General features: G+C 43.0%; 1 protein-coding gene across 1 annotated transcript; it reads right to left on the bottom strand.

Annotated features, from left to right (window-relative positions):
• Positions 1–67: 67 nt before the first annotated feature.
• Positions 68–15,948, bottom strand: LOC123492605 (protein GOLM2-like). Its single transcript, XM_045225269.1, has 10 exons — positions 15,941–15,948; positions 5,899–5,953; positions 5,469–5,571; positions 5,199–5,289; positions 4,837–4,945; positions 4,594–4,677; positions 4,182–4,478; positions 3,427–3,567; positions 2,404–2,571; positions 68–1,593 (listed from the first exon to the last, which is right to left on the bottom strand). Exons 2-10 carry the CDS (start codon positions 5,951–5,953, stop codon positions 1,517–1,519), a joined length of 1,125 nt encoding a protein of 374 aa, XP_045081204.1. The 5' UTR covers positions 15,941–15,948; the 3' UTR covers positions 68–1,516.
• Between the last annotated feature and the right edge of the window lie 639 nt (positions 15,949–16,587).

The following is a 16,587-nucleotide window of genomic DNA, read 5'->3' on the forward strand; positions in this document are numbered from 1 at the left end:
TCACATGCACATTCACAAGAGGTTACAAAATATATATTATTTTTTATAAATCATGGATCAAAAGGCATTCAGGGGGAAACAATTGTTTAATTACTTGTATCAATAATGACCACTTAAGAATTATTTATTATTCTTCCAATAATGACCACTTAAGAATTATTTATTATTCTTCAGTATGAAATGATAAATTAATTGCCCCCAAGATCAGTGATACCAACAGCTTTTAATAATCTCCAGCAGATAAGTAACACGTTGGAATTTGAAGGAAAACTTAGCTGGGGACTTGCTGACTGGTTCACAGTTATATCCATTAGCATCTAAATTGTACAGTTGTAACAATTAACTACCCAAATGTCTTAATTACATTATGATCTTGAAAAACCAAAACATCAGCAGCGTACATTCAATATGCCGACCTTCCATATGAAATCACCAACTTTTAGACAAACAAAACAGATTTTATGCTTATTATTTCAAGGAAGAATAGTCTCTCGAGTCCTACAGTTAAAATAGAAACAGTTCAAATATGTACATCTATGCCTACTGTAGTCCATTCTTATTAGCAGGACAGGTGTGCATTGAGCTTTTAGTCCTCCACAGGATTCCTAATTCTAAACTGGTCTAAGTATTGTATCCAGCTTCAAGATGTTCTTCAGGTTGATTAATAAAGATTGCATGCACTGTGGAGTGTTATGTCTGTGACAGAAATAAGATGAACAAAGAGGTTTAAGAAGCCATGAGAAGTCCTTGGCATAAGTGCTGCGTTGGTTGGAGCAGCTGTGTTTGAAGTGTGGGCGTCCATACAAGAGTCCAACAATAAGAGAGAAAGCGTCAAATTCATTGACACAGTTCGGAGCAACAGTTTTCAGGTTTTTTTTCTTTGTCAAGTAACAGCTGTCCCAAATCAGAAGGGAAACGTATTCCTTTTTAGGTAAAGACAAGTAAAATTAAAGTTCCCAATTTCAAGCAATATGCTATGCCTGCCAGTCTAGGTGACCAGGTCAGCAACAGAGTCATCTAAGCCAGCGAGGTTCTGGGCCAAACTGGCTCTTTCAGACCACTACAGTCTATTCTTGCAGCTGACAGTTCATTCAAAGTAGTAAACAAAACAAAAGCCTTCATAATCTGTCATGAAAAAAACATTACAAATGTACACTGTATAGCACTCTTGTACATTATATCATTGTAATCGCTAAGGAATTCTAATACCAAATAAATTATAAAATCATTATTTGCAAGTCAACGGCTGCACAGAACCATATTATCATGAATTGTTTTATAGATTCAATGATACATGGTTTTAGGTCAAACTGCTTCATGGAATAATAATCTGTACCGTGTCTTCAGAATAGTCCATCGCCATAAGAGATGCACCTAAAACATCTTCATGATTCCAACCAGTCCTAAGAATAACATCCGAAGCAACAGTGAAACAAAATGCGGAGGAATAAACCCTTTTGCTCGAATTTGCTATCCCACTCCATTTCAGTAAGATCCTAGAGCAAGTTGATAAAGTTTACAAAATGTCGATGGCTTGACGTCTCTTTCCATAGTCCACTGCCCGGTCTCCCTGCATGTCTCGGTCTTCATCATCTGAAAGGAGATTGAGGACAGAACATCAGGGAGTAGTCATCTCCCTCATCCCTAAATAACAGCTGCTAGATAGATTTAAAAGGAAATCCCTAAAGATTATCATTAGGAATGCTCAATAGAAGAGCAACATATTGTATGTATTAGTCTTGTCCCATGTCGGCCATAGAATTCCTTAACACTACTTTATCATCACAGTAGCCTATTCGAAAATGGCACTTTCAATGGCAGGAACAACAACAGCTGTTATAAATGTTATGATTTACATTAAAGGTTAACACACAAAACACTTCACAATCTAACCTGTCGTGGAGAAATGAATGACAGCTGTATAATAATGATAAGACCAGAACGCACATGCATTTGAAACTTCAAGTACTACTCAAACACAGCATCTATTCATCTACTGCAGGTGTACACAGATGTCCAGTGGGCACAGACAGGTGGCGGAGCACAGACAGTGGGGAAGCGCACAGCTGGATGGGGCATGCAGACATTGGAGTGGAGTCACACAGAACCATAAGTCACTGAGGGAGAGAAGTGCCCCTATCCACATGTAGAGGTAAGGCTTTATTGTGGTATACAATGATGGGAGGCTTGCCCTCCAGCCTAAATGATCCACTGAACAGTCCTCAGGCTTAGATCCTGAGGGGAGGTTGGTTATGGATGTTCCGGAGACAGGAATGGTGGGTAACTCAGGGTGCTGTGAGCTATGGCCGAGCTGGTGGTACTCAATCTAATGCAGGGGCAGCAGGAGTGGAGGAGGGAGAAATGGTGATACAGCTGGACTTGAAGACCCCTGGCCTGGCTCACCTTGGACGTCTTCCTCCCCACCATCACCATCCTCTTCCTCATTGTAGGCCAGCTCGGCCTGCTTGTCCGCCTCGTACTCACCCACGTTCCCATCGTCCCCATTGTAGTCCGCCAGCTTAGAGCCGTGCTGCGGATCTACAGGGGACTCGTTCTCATCAAAGAAACGGCCTGTAGAGGCAGAGAAGGGCCCCATCAGGAAGGGAGGGAAGCAAAGAGATTGTGACAGAGTCAGAAGAGGGGAGAGAGTGAATGAAAGAGAGGATGATGAAACTAAGAAATGGAGGGTATGAGATGGACTGAAGGAGGATGTGATGGGTTGGACAGTAAAGGTATGGGAGGGAGGCATAGTATATATGTTTAAGGGGATTTTTTGGGGGAGAAAAAAAAAGTAATTGGCAATGAAGTGATGTCAGTGTAAAGGAACTTGGGAGGAAAACATGTGTGTGTATGTGTGGTGCAGAGTGTGTGAAGATGAAGCAAGGAGAAGGGTAGCTGGCAGGGCAGCTGGTTGGGGTATTGTTTGGAGAGTAGGCAGCGAAGGGAGGGAGGGAGGGAGCAGAGCTGAAGCCAGGCAGGCAGCAGGAAGGAACACCCTGAGACCCTTGAAGTCAGGGGGCCTCTCTCACTGTGCGTACTCTATGGCATCTGGCCATCTCTCAATTCAGTCTGTGGCGACAGCACCTCTAATATGAATGACTTTATGAGCAGTGTTGAGGAAGGTTTGTTAAAACCCTGATAGCTAGGGAAGGCAACCACTTATAGTAGACCTAACGCAACCTTGAGAAAGAAAACTCTAGATAGGGCTCGGACTGCAGAGTGCGTTCAAAAATAGCTTATGTTATTGTAAAGGTTATGTTGTAACCTTGACACATCTGCAAGTGAGAGAAGCTCTTCTTACTGGGACGCTGCAGTTACATTTCAGAGTAAAGACACAACCACAGCATAAGTCTCCATGTGTCACATCTCCTGTGTACTGAGAGGTCCTCAGTCCCCCCATCTCCACCAGCCTTTGGAGGCACTCACTCTGTCTGTGACGCAGGGGCTCAGCAGGCTTGGGGTCTCTGGCATGCCGAGGTTCTATAGGGTTAGGCACCTGGGCGGGGTTAGGAGGCAGTCCTGCCCCTTTCCTCTGTACACCATCTGCTTTCATCACATTGTCAGGAGCTTAAAGGAGACAGCGAAACAGAGGTAGCATCAATAATGACTTTTCTGTTAGAAATATTTCACCAGAAATTTGGTCATCCTTTTTGGGCTTTTCATTTCAAATGTACAGTAGAGAGGTTTAGGGTGAACTCTGTCCTGTAGTACTGAATGTGCTCCTTCACAGAAAGCTAGCTTACAGTTTGAAGGAGCATGTTTTCAATCTCTGGGAGAAAAGGATTAATCACCTTTAAAAAGACAGAGGTTGCCAAACAGAGAGCAGAGCACTGCGCCAACAATACTTTTCCCTCCATTTTCTACACAAACATTCCATGAAAAAAACATCTGAACTAAAAACAGGAAGCCAGCATGGCTCACGTTTTATGGCAGCTAGTGTGGAGTTGAAGAGAGGCCAAGAGCAGCGGAGCCTCTGCTGCACACAGCCATTAAGAGCCCAGTCAGAGCAGTACCCAGGCCATGGCCTCAAGTCTCAAACTCAATGGCAGACACATGATAGCATGTCACCACTAAAGCATTACTGTTCTAAATAAGTGGTTTTGTCTCTGTGCACCAAAACTAATAAAGTACATTGAAAATGCAAATATGTAGTGTGTGGAGCATGAGTTGAGTTGACATACCTCTAAGCGGTCTGTGCTGCTCTCCGAACTCATCTGCCTGGATGGCTGCCTTGTTGTCCTCGTCAAAGAGGATGGGTCTGTCTGCCACCGCCTGGGGGGGCTGCTGCTGGAGGGCCCCCGCTCGCCCCTCCATCCCCAACCCTAGGACCTTGTCCTGAATCTGGAGCACAGGCCGGTCCAGAGAGAGGTCTCGCCCAGCCCCCTCACCTGCCCCTGCACCCATACCAGCCCCCACCTCTCTTAACCCAGTATCAGGTATCTCTATGTGGTTCTGGGTGATGGCTGGCTTCTTCAGAGCTAGAGACAATGAGAGGGGAGGAGGACAGTTCCACTTGAGAGGGGAGGAGGACAGTTCCACTTACTGCCAGGGTCATCATCAAAAGTAGAATAACCAGAGAGAATAAATACTCACCAAATTGCACATCATCTATTTTTCCCACTTCACTGTCCTCAATACCAGGCATGCCAGCATCACTGCCAGGCTTGCCCAAATCTTCTGTGCCAGGAGGGAGGGAGAGAGAGAGATAGGGGAGAGAAAAGAGTGGATGGGGTGGAGGGAGAGTAGAGTGGATGGGGTGGAGGGAGAGAGGGTGGGTTAGCTCTGAAACATATTACACAGGCAGAATGTGGCAATATGAGCTGGTTGTAATGTTACCTTTGAGGTCAGTGTCTCGTTGGTGTGTGGCCACAGTGTGGTGCTCTTCTGCTGTCTCTACCTCAGTCCCTCCTTCTGCAGCTCCGACCTTCCTGCTATCCAGCACACTCTGCAGAGGGTGGGGAGGGAGGGAGGGAGGGGAGGGAGAAGAAGCAGAGAGGAGAGGGATGAATATAATCACTATTGCTGGGTAAGCAAAAAAGTCACGATGACTAAGTGCAGAGCTGCTGACATCCAGGACAAAGGATATTCCACAGTGTATGATCTATGAACACCAGCAGGGGGTGGTAGACAACCACTTACATTACAGGGAAAGGAAAGGTAGGGACATCATGACTAGGTGCTCTGATAGAGGGCCTCACCTTTCTCAGCTCCACCGCCTCCTCCTCCAGGGTCTTTTTAGCTTCTTTATACTCGTCCATTAGTTGTGTGATTTGACGCCCACACTGCAAACTAACATACACACAAACAATTGGTTAGACAAATCAGAGAGAAAAGCAATGAAGCTCGTGTTAGAATTCACACCAATGGCTATATTGGTGCGATAGTCATTATAACCTCAACTTTGCTGTGATTTTGTGAGCCTAGAGCAAGAACATGAAAGATTTATTGAAAGAGTTCACTCTCTGTACCTCTCATACTCCAGCTTCCTCTCCAGATTGGTGCTGTTCTTCTTCACCTCCCTCAGCTGGATCTCCTGCCTCATAAACTCCTGTTTCAGCTCCTTCAGCTGCTCTACACCCCCCCAAAAACACACAATATAACCTTAGGGTTCATATTCTATGGACAAATGCAATTTCAACCATGCAGTGATATTAGGCTACAGCTTTAGTGTTGGACAATCATTCAATAAAGAAACTAGGAATGACAACATTGCAAATCTGTATGCATTAGAGTCCACTTGGGACTTGAGATAAAACATCTTAACAGCACTAACAGCATTATGCAAACTGCTGTTAATGCTCCAGGCTCCATCTATGGTAATACAAGCCCATACTGCCTTCTGCTAGCCATAAGACCCCAACAGAAGTGTGCCCTCTGCTGGCCAGTGTCTGCTCTTACCTTTCAGCCTCACAATCTCCGACATCTGTGCTGTGACATCACCCTGCACCTTCATCTGGGAAGGACAGAAAAGAACATCAGTCTGAGGAAAGGTCACCAGAACACTTTGTTACCAGAACTCTTTGTTATCATCTTAATGCCAAATACAACCGGTTTAACAGGAAATATAAAGTGGCTGAACTAGCCTAACTGGAAGGATGACATTTTTATACTAAGGCCAGGTGCAATAGCACTTTAATGTCAGCTCAGCAACAGAGATATCTAGCTGAATAAAGGTTCTGCTGAGTGAAAACTCTGCTTGCAAAATGCTCCATCGGATTCATTGTGTCTGACCAGCCGAGTGACTAGAAGACCATCTGCAGCCAGATAGAGTCAGATTAGATGGAAGAGAGATCCTAGGGACAGCCAGGCTGAGGAAGTCAGAACAATCCACAGAGCAGCAGCTTTCATTAGATCTCCTCTCCCCTTCATAATGAAGCCTGATGGAGGGAGAGAGGGAGACCTATCTAAGATGAACACATCTATGGCTCACTGTAATAGGAATATTTAAGATGAATAAAGTTCACATTCAGTTTAGAGTGATTAACAATGTTTAGCATTTTTATATGTTTTCCCTTTCTGTAATACAGAAATGGTTTCTAGTGTTCTGTTTGTGACACTTGGGTTGATGTCACTAAACTGGATGCTGTATGTTATGGGTTAAACTCATATCTGTTGATAGTGATTGACGCCAGACTGGAGGTACAAGGACACAGTGATTGCGATTGTATTCTGTGAAACACTGATTCTGTAGCAACTTACAAAGTCCATGCCTTTTGTTTTGACTTCCCAATAGCCTCTCGGGTTTACAGAACCGTTGTCTGCTGTTTAGAATATAAGGGCCTTCTCAGAGAAGACCAGTTAGACATTTTCTCTGCTTCTGTGTTGGAGGTGTCTCCCTGTTGCAACTTGTAAAACAGAATTGATTTGCGATTGACTTTCTGTGACTGCTCTTTTGTTCACCTGGAAATTCCTATTACGTCCCCAGACCGCTTAGAGTGAAACCAGCTTATAGTCAGAACAATGTGCTATTGACCCATTACACATTATGACACACTGACCGCCTAAGGAATTATTCCACTTCTTTACATACATGTACAAAGACAAAATTCAATTGCAAGTGTTTTTGTTGCCTCAACGAGAGGAGAGCGGCTGTGGCTTTGAGGTAGATTTCAGGAGCAGCAGGAGGGGTGCAAGCATTGATCTCAGGGGACTGAGGGGAGGAGGTGAATGTGAAATGCAGCTGGGAGAGAAACAGAGGAGGATGGAAGGCCATCCCCAGGGCTCTATTTGTGCATGCTTAGAGGGACAGAGAACGTGAAGTGTCTACATGTCTGGTATCTGCATATTTCTGTGTCCATATGCGCAAGTTTGACAGACATTAGCCTACGTGGTCACACCAACACCTGAGCTGTATTAACGTCTATTCATGTATACAGTTACCTTTGTATTGAACATAATATAACACAGTAAAAGAGGTGAGGCTGAGTGTGTGGCAACATTAGGCTACACCAAATAAGAGTAGGTATTTGCGTTCTGTGCTCAACATAAATCAAGCATGTTGTATCTGTGGATTTGTTACAAAGGCATTATGAGATTAATTTATGCATACATCCTGTGTTCAGTTTCATATTTGTGCAATGGTTATACACCGTTGCCAGATGTAGGCTACACCTATTTCAAAAGGAAATCCTAATTTATCCAGTTTGCTTTCCTTTGTCCGGTCTTTCCCTCCCCCTACCTTGACCACAATAAGACGGCTCAGCGCCCAGTGTTACCCAGTGACCTAAAGAGGGAGCCATTATCGCAGCCCTCCTCATTGGCAGTACAATCAGTCACAGAAGGAGCTACTGCACATGCACTGCCAAATATACTTGGTATCCTCTCCTCTACCATGCACAAAGTAAATGCATTCACTTGGTAGAACAAATTAGTAGATGCGGAGCATCACATCTGCAATACCCATCTTTTTGAATATACCAAACCATATCTAATTGAAAGCGCTCAAGCTGTCCAAAATCCAACACAGGCCATATATGTCCACTCAGGTCAGTGGCTGAGAGACCACAGATGGCAGACGGAGTGAGAATCTGTCAGACGAGAGAGTTCTGTCCTCCTGAGCCCCTGACTGATCCAGACAGGCCCCTCTCTGCCCTCCACTCAATTATACCATCTCCCTTATCTGGGGTCTGACTATATCTCTAAAGCCCAGCCAAACGTATAACCAGTCAGAATGAGCAAAACTGTCATCAGTGTAAGGACAGGAGATTAACTGCGAAAAACAAGCATAGGACCATCAAACCTAGGAGCTTCATAGACCTACTGTATTCTACACCATCAATGCATGAAATAAACAAAGACAAAAGTAAGCGTCAAACCCAGCCCAGAGAAACCAAATCGATTTGAGCATGGTGCAGACACCAAGGGGATGCCTTGCTGGCTGGGATTACCCTTTCAAGGTGGAAGTAACCACAGGTCAAAAGAGATCACTACTTTATTTGCCTGCCCCATACATGCAATCCAATACTAGTCTCTCCCAAAGCAGATTCTCTCTCTGATAGCTCCATTGGCCCAGTCACTAAACAGTGTGTTAGGCTGCCATCATGTCTGATATTCCTTCTTCATGTGCTCATGTTTGTTAATTGAAGGGAGTGAAAGCGAAGGAACCGCTCAATGAGTAAAGAAACCGTTCTTTATAGGCTAAGGAGGGAATAGTATCCATTCGGGCACCCCTATATGACTGTCCCACAGACAAACACCTCCCCACAAATGAGATTCACGTCTCCATCAGTAGCCACTAGCCACCAATCAAATCACACGGGTGGATTCTCCAGGGAGAACAAAGGGCTTGAATCAAATCCACACAGAGAGGGAGAGAAAGAGGGGCTCAGGACTTTAATGAGACAGAATGCACAGAAGAGGAGTGTCAGTAATTACAGCATCAATGTCAGCCATTGTGGAGATAAAAGCTTCATGCTGTCACCTTCCCTGAAAAGAGACACTGAGTGGTTCAGTCTCTCCACCTAATCTGCTGTGTGGAAAATAACAGTGCTCTTTCTAGGCACCCACAAAGCACACTGCGGATGTGGAGACCGAAACATTAAAGCAAAGCACCTCAAAGACTTTTACATCATGTTGCTTCTCTATCCTTCAGCCCTTTCAGCAGTACTAGGAGAGGACTATTGGCATAACTAGGCTATGCTAATACACCTTAATTCCTACTACCACCACAACTCAAATCCCATTCCTGATATGGTGTGTGACTGACAGTTACTAACACACCCTGTCCTTGGTAGTGGAGTTGACAGAGGAGTGGAACACCTGCACAGGAGGAACAGAGTAGAACAGGATGCTGGTTAGGGTTGGGCGATATTACGATAGCATCGTCTATCGACGACGATTGACAACCATCGTCGATGGCGACGACATGATGTGAGACAGTTTAGCCTAGATAGCCTATTAGTCACATGCACGGGGTCGCTGATGTAACCACAGGGTACAGTGAAATTCTTATGCGCTGAGCTACAACAGTGGAGGTAAAAAAAAGAAGGTGAATTTAGACAATATTTGCCTATTTCAATAAATATGTTACAGTGCCTTCAGAAACACCCCTTGACTTTTTCCACCTTTTGTTGTGTTACAGCCTGATTTTTAAATGGATTAAATTGAGATTGTGTGTCACTGGCCTACACACAATACCCCATGTCAGTGGACTTATGTTTCTAGACATTTTTTTAATAAAAATGAAAAGCTGAGATGTCTTGAGTCAATAAGATTTCAACCCCTTTGTTATGGCAAGCCTAACTAAATTCAGGAGTAAAAATGTGCTCAACAAGTCACATAATAACTGGCATGTACAGTATAATGTAGTATTTTTTTGTCATAGCAGACGCTCTTATCCGAGCGACTAAGCAATTAGGAAGTGCCTTGCTCTAAGGCAGACAGATTTTTTCACCTAGTCGGCTCGAGGATTAGAACCAGCAACCCTGCGTTACAGCACAACGCTCTTAACCACTGGGCTACCTGCCGCCCCAGGCTGAATTTGGAAGAACTACCCATCCATGTCACCAACATACAGATGAATTGTAAGGTCCCTCGGTCAAGTAGGATTTCCAAAACAGATTCAAAGAAGGGCACCCATTGGTAGATGGGTAAAAAATAAAAATAAAGCAGACATTGAATATCCCTTTGAGCATGGTGAAGTGATTAATTACACTTTGGATGGTGTATCAATACACTCAGTCACTACAAAGATACAGGCATCCTTCCTAACTCAGTTGCCGGAGAGGAAGGAAACCGCTCAGATTGCACCATGAGGACAATGGTGACTTCAAATCAAATGTTATTGGTCACAAGTTATTGCAGGTGTAGTGAAATGCTTGTTAGAGTTTAATGGCTGATCGCAGAAAACTGTTTAACTTCTAAATGACAGAGTGAAAAGAAGGAAGCTGTACAGAATAAAAATATTCAAAACTAAAAAACTCTAAAAAAATGTAAAGAATTAACTTTATGTACAGAATACAAAGCATTATGTTTTGGTCAAATCCAACACATCACCGAGTGCCACTTCATATTTTCAAGCATGGTGGTGGCTGCATCATCGTTATGGGTGTGTTTGTCTTCGGCCAAACAACTAGGGAGTTTTTTTAAAATAAAAATAAATCTGAATAGACATTGAAAATGACTGCTGTTAGCAATGATCAACAACCAACTTGACAGAGCTTGAAGAATATATATTTTGTTGTGTTTTGTAATGTTTTAAATGGGCAAATATAGTACAATCCAGGTGTGCAAAGCTCTTAGAGACTTACCCAGAAAGACTCACTGCTGTAGTCACTGCCAAAGGTGATTCTAGCATGTATTGACTCAGGGGGTTGAATAGTTATCTTAATAAAGATAATTTTATTTTTTCATTAATGTTCTACAAATGTTAAAATTTTTCTTCCACTTTGACAAGATTTTGTGTAGATCGTTAACAAAAAATAACAATTAAATCCACCCAATCCCACCTTATAACAAAATGTGGAAAAAAGTAAACAGGGTGTGAATACTTTCTGAAGTCATTGTATGGGCTAAAGACCCCATTGTGAGATTCATTTACTTCACATTCACTGTAAACAATATAACTTCCTTGACACAAATCAGCTACTTTGACCACTTTCCCAACAAGTTAGACAAAATGTTATAGGATCATGACATCTTGATCAACCTCTCTGCTATTCAAATATGGAATCAGAACAAAAATATATTGTACATATCTACTTGCATACAGCTGTTTTAGTATCCACATCAATAACTTGTTGTACACATTTTTGTCAATTTGACCACTTTCCGAACAACAGACAAAAAGTTAGAGGGTATGAAATCTTCCTCTACTATTCAAATCTGGAAATAAGAACAGAAATATCTACTACCTATAGTACAGCCGTTTTAGTAACAAACTAATTTAGCCAACTTTCCACTGTTGAATGCTAACTGCTACGGAACTTTTCAGAACTTTCAAATTATAACAATCGGGGAGCACAGTCTAAGCATGAGAAAAATTGATGTTTCTCAATATGCATGCTACCGCGCTCCCACACTCTCAAGCGCCAGTGCATTCTCTGGGGGCGTTCTCTTGATACATTATTGTGAGGACGAGTGTGGAGAACGCCATAAAACATACATTTAGGAAGCACTCGCTACTTTTATTACTTAGGCTGCACCTCCACTGAACCTTCTTCCAGCCGGGACAATGGCAACAATAGAAGCAGAAACAAGATATACACAAAGCAAAGCGTTTTATCGTGTATATCTAGCCAGCTAGTTCAACAGGCAAAAATGACCTCAAATGTTATGCAAGGTTGGTACTCAAATCTTTGTAGGTAGCTAGCTAGCTAACAATTATTAGTGACTATCTGGCTAGCCTAGCAGTCAATAGCTAGCCAGTTAGGCCTATTTTACTTACTATGGGCTTGCAATCTACACACACTACAGTGGGTATTGTGGGCAAGTAAACATACCAAAATTAACACAGTATGTATTTATTAACGTATCAAGATAAAACATAGTCGGGCAACTATATAAGATGTGAATAAGCAACATTTCATTCCGAAATCGAAGTGTATTTTCTCTCGCTTCAGCTCAAATATTGACACGCCACTTCTACGTGGTTTGCATCACATTTCTGTGCTATACTTTACATTGAAGCTTGCGATCGAAGCGCATGCTTCAATATGTCGCAAACAAGTGGCGTTCGAGAAGTGCCCTCCTGTCGCATACATTGATTTGGACTCATACTCCGACCCTCCCGTACTCAAGGGCACGGTGGTATCTGCATTTTTGAGAAGCACCAAATGAGTCAAATGTGACTTTTTGACTCAAATCAGCTACCTCGACCACTTTCCCCAACAGCACATCATAGATAAAAAATTAAAAGGGGTATGACACCTTGGTCTACTTCTCTGATATTCAAATCTGAAATCAAAACAGCAATAATTACAACCAATCCCACAAAATAAGCCAGTATAGTTGAAATCATTGTACCATCTAAACCATCTGTGAAATATATTTTCATAACCAAAAATATTGTATTTTCAGCTGGTGTTCAAAACTGAAAGTAAAGATGAAATAAGCTTAATAGGCGGGAAGCAAAAGTAGTGCACACAGAACCGATCTACTCTTAAATTGCTTCAATACAAATCTATAACTCCTTATTTCTCTGTCTTCTGTACTCTATTATCACAGTTTGCATATACACTGTGGTATTGTAGTATGAGAGTGGACAACAGTGTAGTAGGCTAGTCTGTGGTGTAGTTATTTTGTGATAAAATGTGATCTAAGTGCCGAAATCCAAAGTAATGTTGATAGGTGTAGTCTGCAAACAAGTGGCAGGTTATTCCCCTACCCTAACATGTAGAGTCTGCAATTTAAAAAAAATCCAGAAAATGGATGTATGATTTTTAAGTAATTAATTTGCATTTTATTGCATGACATAAGTATTTGATCACTTACCAACCGGTAGAATTCCGGCTCTCACACAGACCTGTTAGTTTTTCTTTAAGAAGCCCTCCTGTTCTCCACCTATTACCTGTATTAACTGCACCTGTTTGAACTCGTTACCTGTATAAAAGACACCTGCCACACTCAATCAAACAGACTCCAACCTCTCCACAATGGCCAAGACCAGAGGCTGTATTGGGACATCAGGGATAAAATTGTAGACCTGCACAAGGCTGGGATGGGCTACAGGACAATAGGCAAGCAGCTTGGTGAGAAGGCAACAACTGTTAGGCGCAATTATTAGAAAATGGAAGAAGTTCAAGATGACGGTCAATCACCCTCGGTCTGGGGCTCCATGCAAGATCTCACCTCGTGCGGCATCCCAATGATCATGTGGGGTGAGGATCAGCCCCAGAACTACACGGCAGGACCTGGTCAATGACCTGAAGAAAGCTAGGACCACAGTCTCAAAAGCATTAGTAACACACTAAAACGTCATGGATTAAAATCCTGCAGCTCACGCAAGGTCCCCCTGCTCAAGCCAGCACATGTCCAGGCCGTCACAAGAGTTTGCCAACTGACCATCTGGATGATCCAGAGGAGGAATGGGAGAAGGTCATTGGTCTGATGAGACAAAATAGAAACTTTTAGTCCCAAACTCCACTCGCCGTGTCTGGAGGAAGAAGAAGGATAGAGTACAACCCCAAGAACACCATCCCAACCATGAAGCATGGAGGTGGAAACATCGTTCTTTGGGGATGCTTTTCTGCAAAGGGGACAGGAGGACTGCACCGTGAGGGAGGATGGATGGGGCCATGCGTGAGATCTTGGCCAACAACCTCCTTCCCTCAGTAGAGCATTGAAGATGGGTCGTGGCTGGGTCTTCCAGCATGACAACGACCAGGAAACACATAATAGGCAACCAAGGAGTGGCTCCATAAGAAGCATCTCAAGATCCTGGAGTGGCCTAGCCAGTCTACAGACCTGAACCCAATAGAAAATCTTTGGAGGGAGCTGATCCGTATTGCCCAGCGACAGCGAAACCTGAAGGTCTGTATGGAGAGTGGGCCAAAATCCCTGCTGCAGTGTGTGCAAACCTGGTCAAGACCTACAGGAAGCATTATGATCTGTAATTGCAAACAAAGGTTTCTGTACCAAATATTAAGTTCTGCTTTCTGATGTGTTAAATACTTATGTCATGCAATAAAATGCAAATTAATTACTTTAAAATCATACAATATGATTTTCTGGATTTCTTTTGGAAATTCAGTCTCTCACAGTTGAAGTATGCCTATGACAAAAACTACACAGACCTCTACATGCTTTGTAAGTAGGAAAACCTGCAAAATCGGCAGTGTATCAAATGTATTCTTCCCACTGTAAGCACCCACAACTAAATAATAAGTTGATAGTGTAGTCAAAAGCAATCAGACCAATTATTTTACTAAATGTAACTGAATATATTTAACTGCTTGGTTTTAGTAAAACATTTAAAACTTCTTCCCCTACTACAAAGACACTTGTAAAGGATTAAGTCCCACCAATTTTCCTTCATGGAGAATGTCCATCTAGTTCATTTTTCTATTATTTAATGAAGGAAAGACTGCTTCTATCCAGCCCATGATGTAGGCCTATAACCCTAGCGCACTATGGTAAGACAGCCATTTCCTCAGACAGTCACTGCTCTATCATGTAATGCTGCAACCTTACACACACAAGCCCAAACTCATTCTGCTCCTCCACCAGAAAGGAATATTAGAAAATATTTGCCATTGCCTGCACTTAGCCTCTGTTCAGGCTTTTTAAAAATCATCTTTAATTATGATTAGATCCAGTTGCATTCAATTTCACACTATAGGCCAACTGTCGTTTTTTGTTTTTTATGGAGGGTACAATAGGGGTGTGTTTTATGGGTTTATAATCACAATGGGACTAAGGTTGACATAGCTTAACCCTATCACTGGTAACATCAGAAAATAAGATCCTGATACAGGACAACGAGCAGATCATAGCTGGGGAAAATCTGGGATTGGTATTACACTACACCATCCCTCATGTTGAACAGAAGATTTGCACTGTTGGACACCATTAACATTCAGGAGATGAGCTGTAATTAAAATATACAATCGGTTTGAGCATGGCTAGCCCCACAATCGAGAAGAGCAAACATCGTGTAGATGCGGCATATGTGCAAATAGAAAGGTAGGCCCCTCCCCTTCAGCTGTTCTGCCACACCTCCTATGCAATCTGATCCGGCACATAAGCATACATTAGGCGGTTGGGACAAGAGGGGGAGGCAGACCAATGTAGTAAGGGTAAAAAGAGGCTGGTCCCCAGCACTGGGCACACAGACAGGCCCCTTGCAGAGGCCCCAGCTGGGACTAATAACCCCCCATGTCTGCAGAGAGGCTACCTCCTGTCAAATGACTAATATAAGAGCACAAATTTACACCAATAAACAATGTACAAACTGCAATGCAATGCCAGGTTGGTGCTATTGGATGGGAAAAATGAGTTTAGCTGTTACGATATGGCTTTGAAATCACCTTTGAGATTCAAAGGGGATCTGATAGCTATCACAGCTGGAAGTAGATAAACAATAATTTTAGTTTAAGTGGTTATTTTATGAGTTTAACCTAAATTTAAAAATGACATCAAGACTCTACATTCATTGAATTGAAGTAGATGAAAAGGTGTCACTTAGGTTGTACTGACGTACCTCAAACTCATCTCTGAGGCTTAGATACTTGACAATGCCTGGGACAGCCCACACTTTCCTTTGTGGCTTGCTTGATGTGTGTTTTGGGCATTCAAAACATTGCTGGAAGACTGCTCAGTCTTTACTGCCCATGTTGGTAGGTGACACTGAGTTTTTGCCCTCTACTGTAATACGCTAATGGGATGGGTGCAAGGGCTGTTTTCCACCTGTCAAACCTCTGGCACAGTTAGTTAGCGCCTGAGATCTGCATGAACTAGGAAGCATAGTTACTACAGATGGATGAAGTGATCTAGTCCTACCCACCTTTTCATCTGTACTTGCAGTGAGTCTTCACGAGAGTGTGCAGCTTGCCCTCCAGCATGCTGTTATCTCCTTCCTTCTGGTCGATCTGTTTCCTGTGCGTGTCTACCTGCACCATCAACTCAGGTTGCGCTTCTCCAGTCGACTGCCGCGCGGCGTCGGTCCGCTTCACCTGTGTCTGCACCTCAGCCAACTCGTCCAATGAGCGCCCTTGCTTGGTTGAATACAGTCCAGTAGTTGAAAGACAGTATGGCAATGATCACCATCAATGCGATCAGGATGAAGGACGGCAGACAGCTCCCCGTCAGTTTGCGCCAAAGCCAACCATTTCAGAATGTGTTCCATAATTGATCTAAGCTATACTTCCACTGGTAAACAAATTGGGTAGCGTGTACCGTTCAGTGCAACGTAAAACATGCAACCACTGACATAGTCAATAAAGAAAGCATTTGTATCAAACCCCAATCGAGTTAATTGCATTAGTTAGCTGCAGGAGTGTGGGGAATAGTTATTCACGCGCCTTCCCTCTTTCACTGATTGTCGCCTTTCTTGTTTGCATTCGTCCAATGGCCCTGTCAGCGACGTTAGCCTAAATGCAATAGCAAACGTGGACAAACACTAGCCAAGCATGCAAGTGCCAAATTATTTAA

This window comes from Coregonus clupeaformis, chromosome 15, assembly GCF_020615455.1.
Source record: "Coregonus clupeaformis isolate EN_2021a chromosome 15, ASM2061545v1, whole genome shotgun sequence".
NCBI classification, from domain to species: Eukaryota; Metazoa; Chordata; class Actinopteri; order Salmoniformes; family Salmonidae; genus Coregonus; species Coregonus clupeaformis.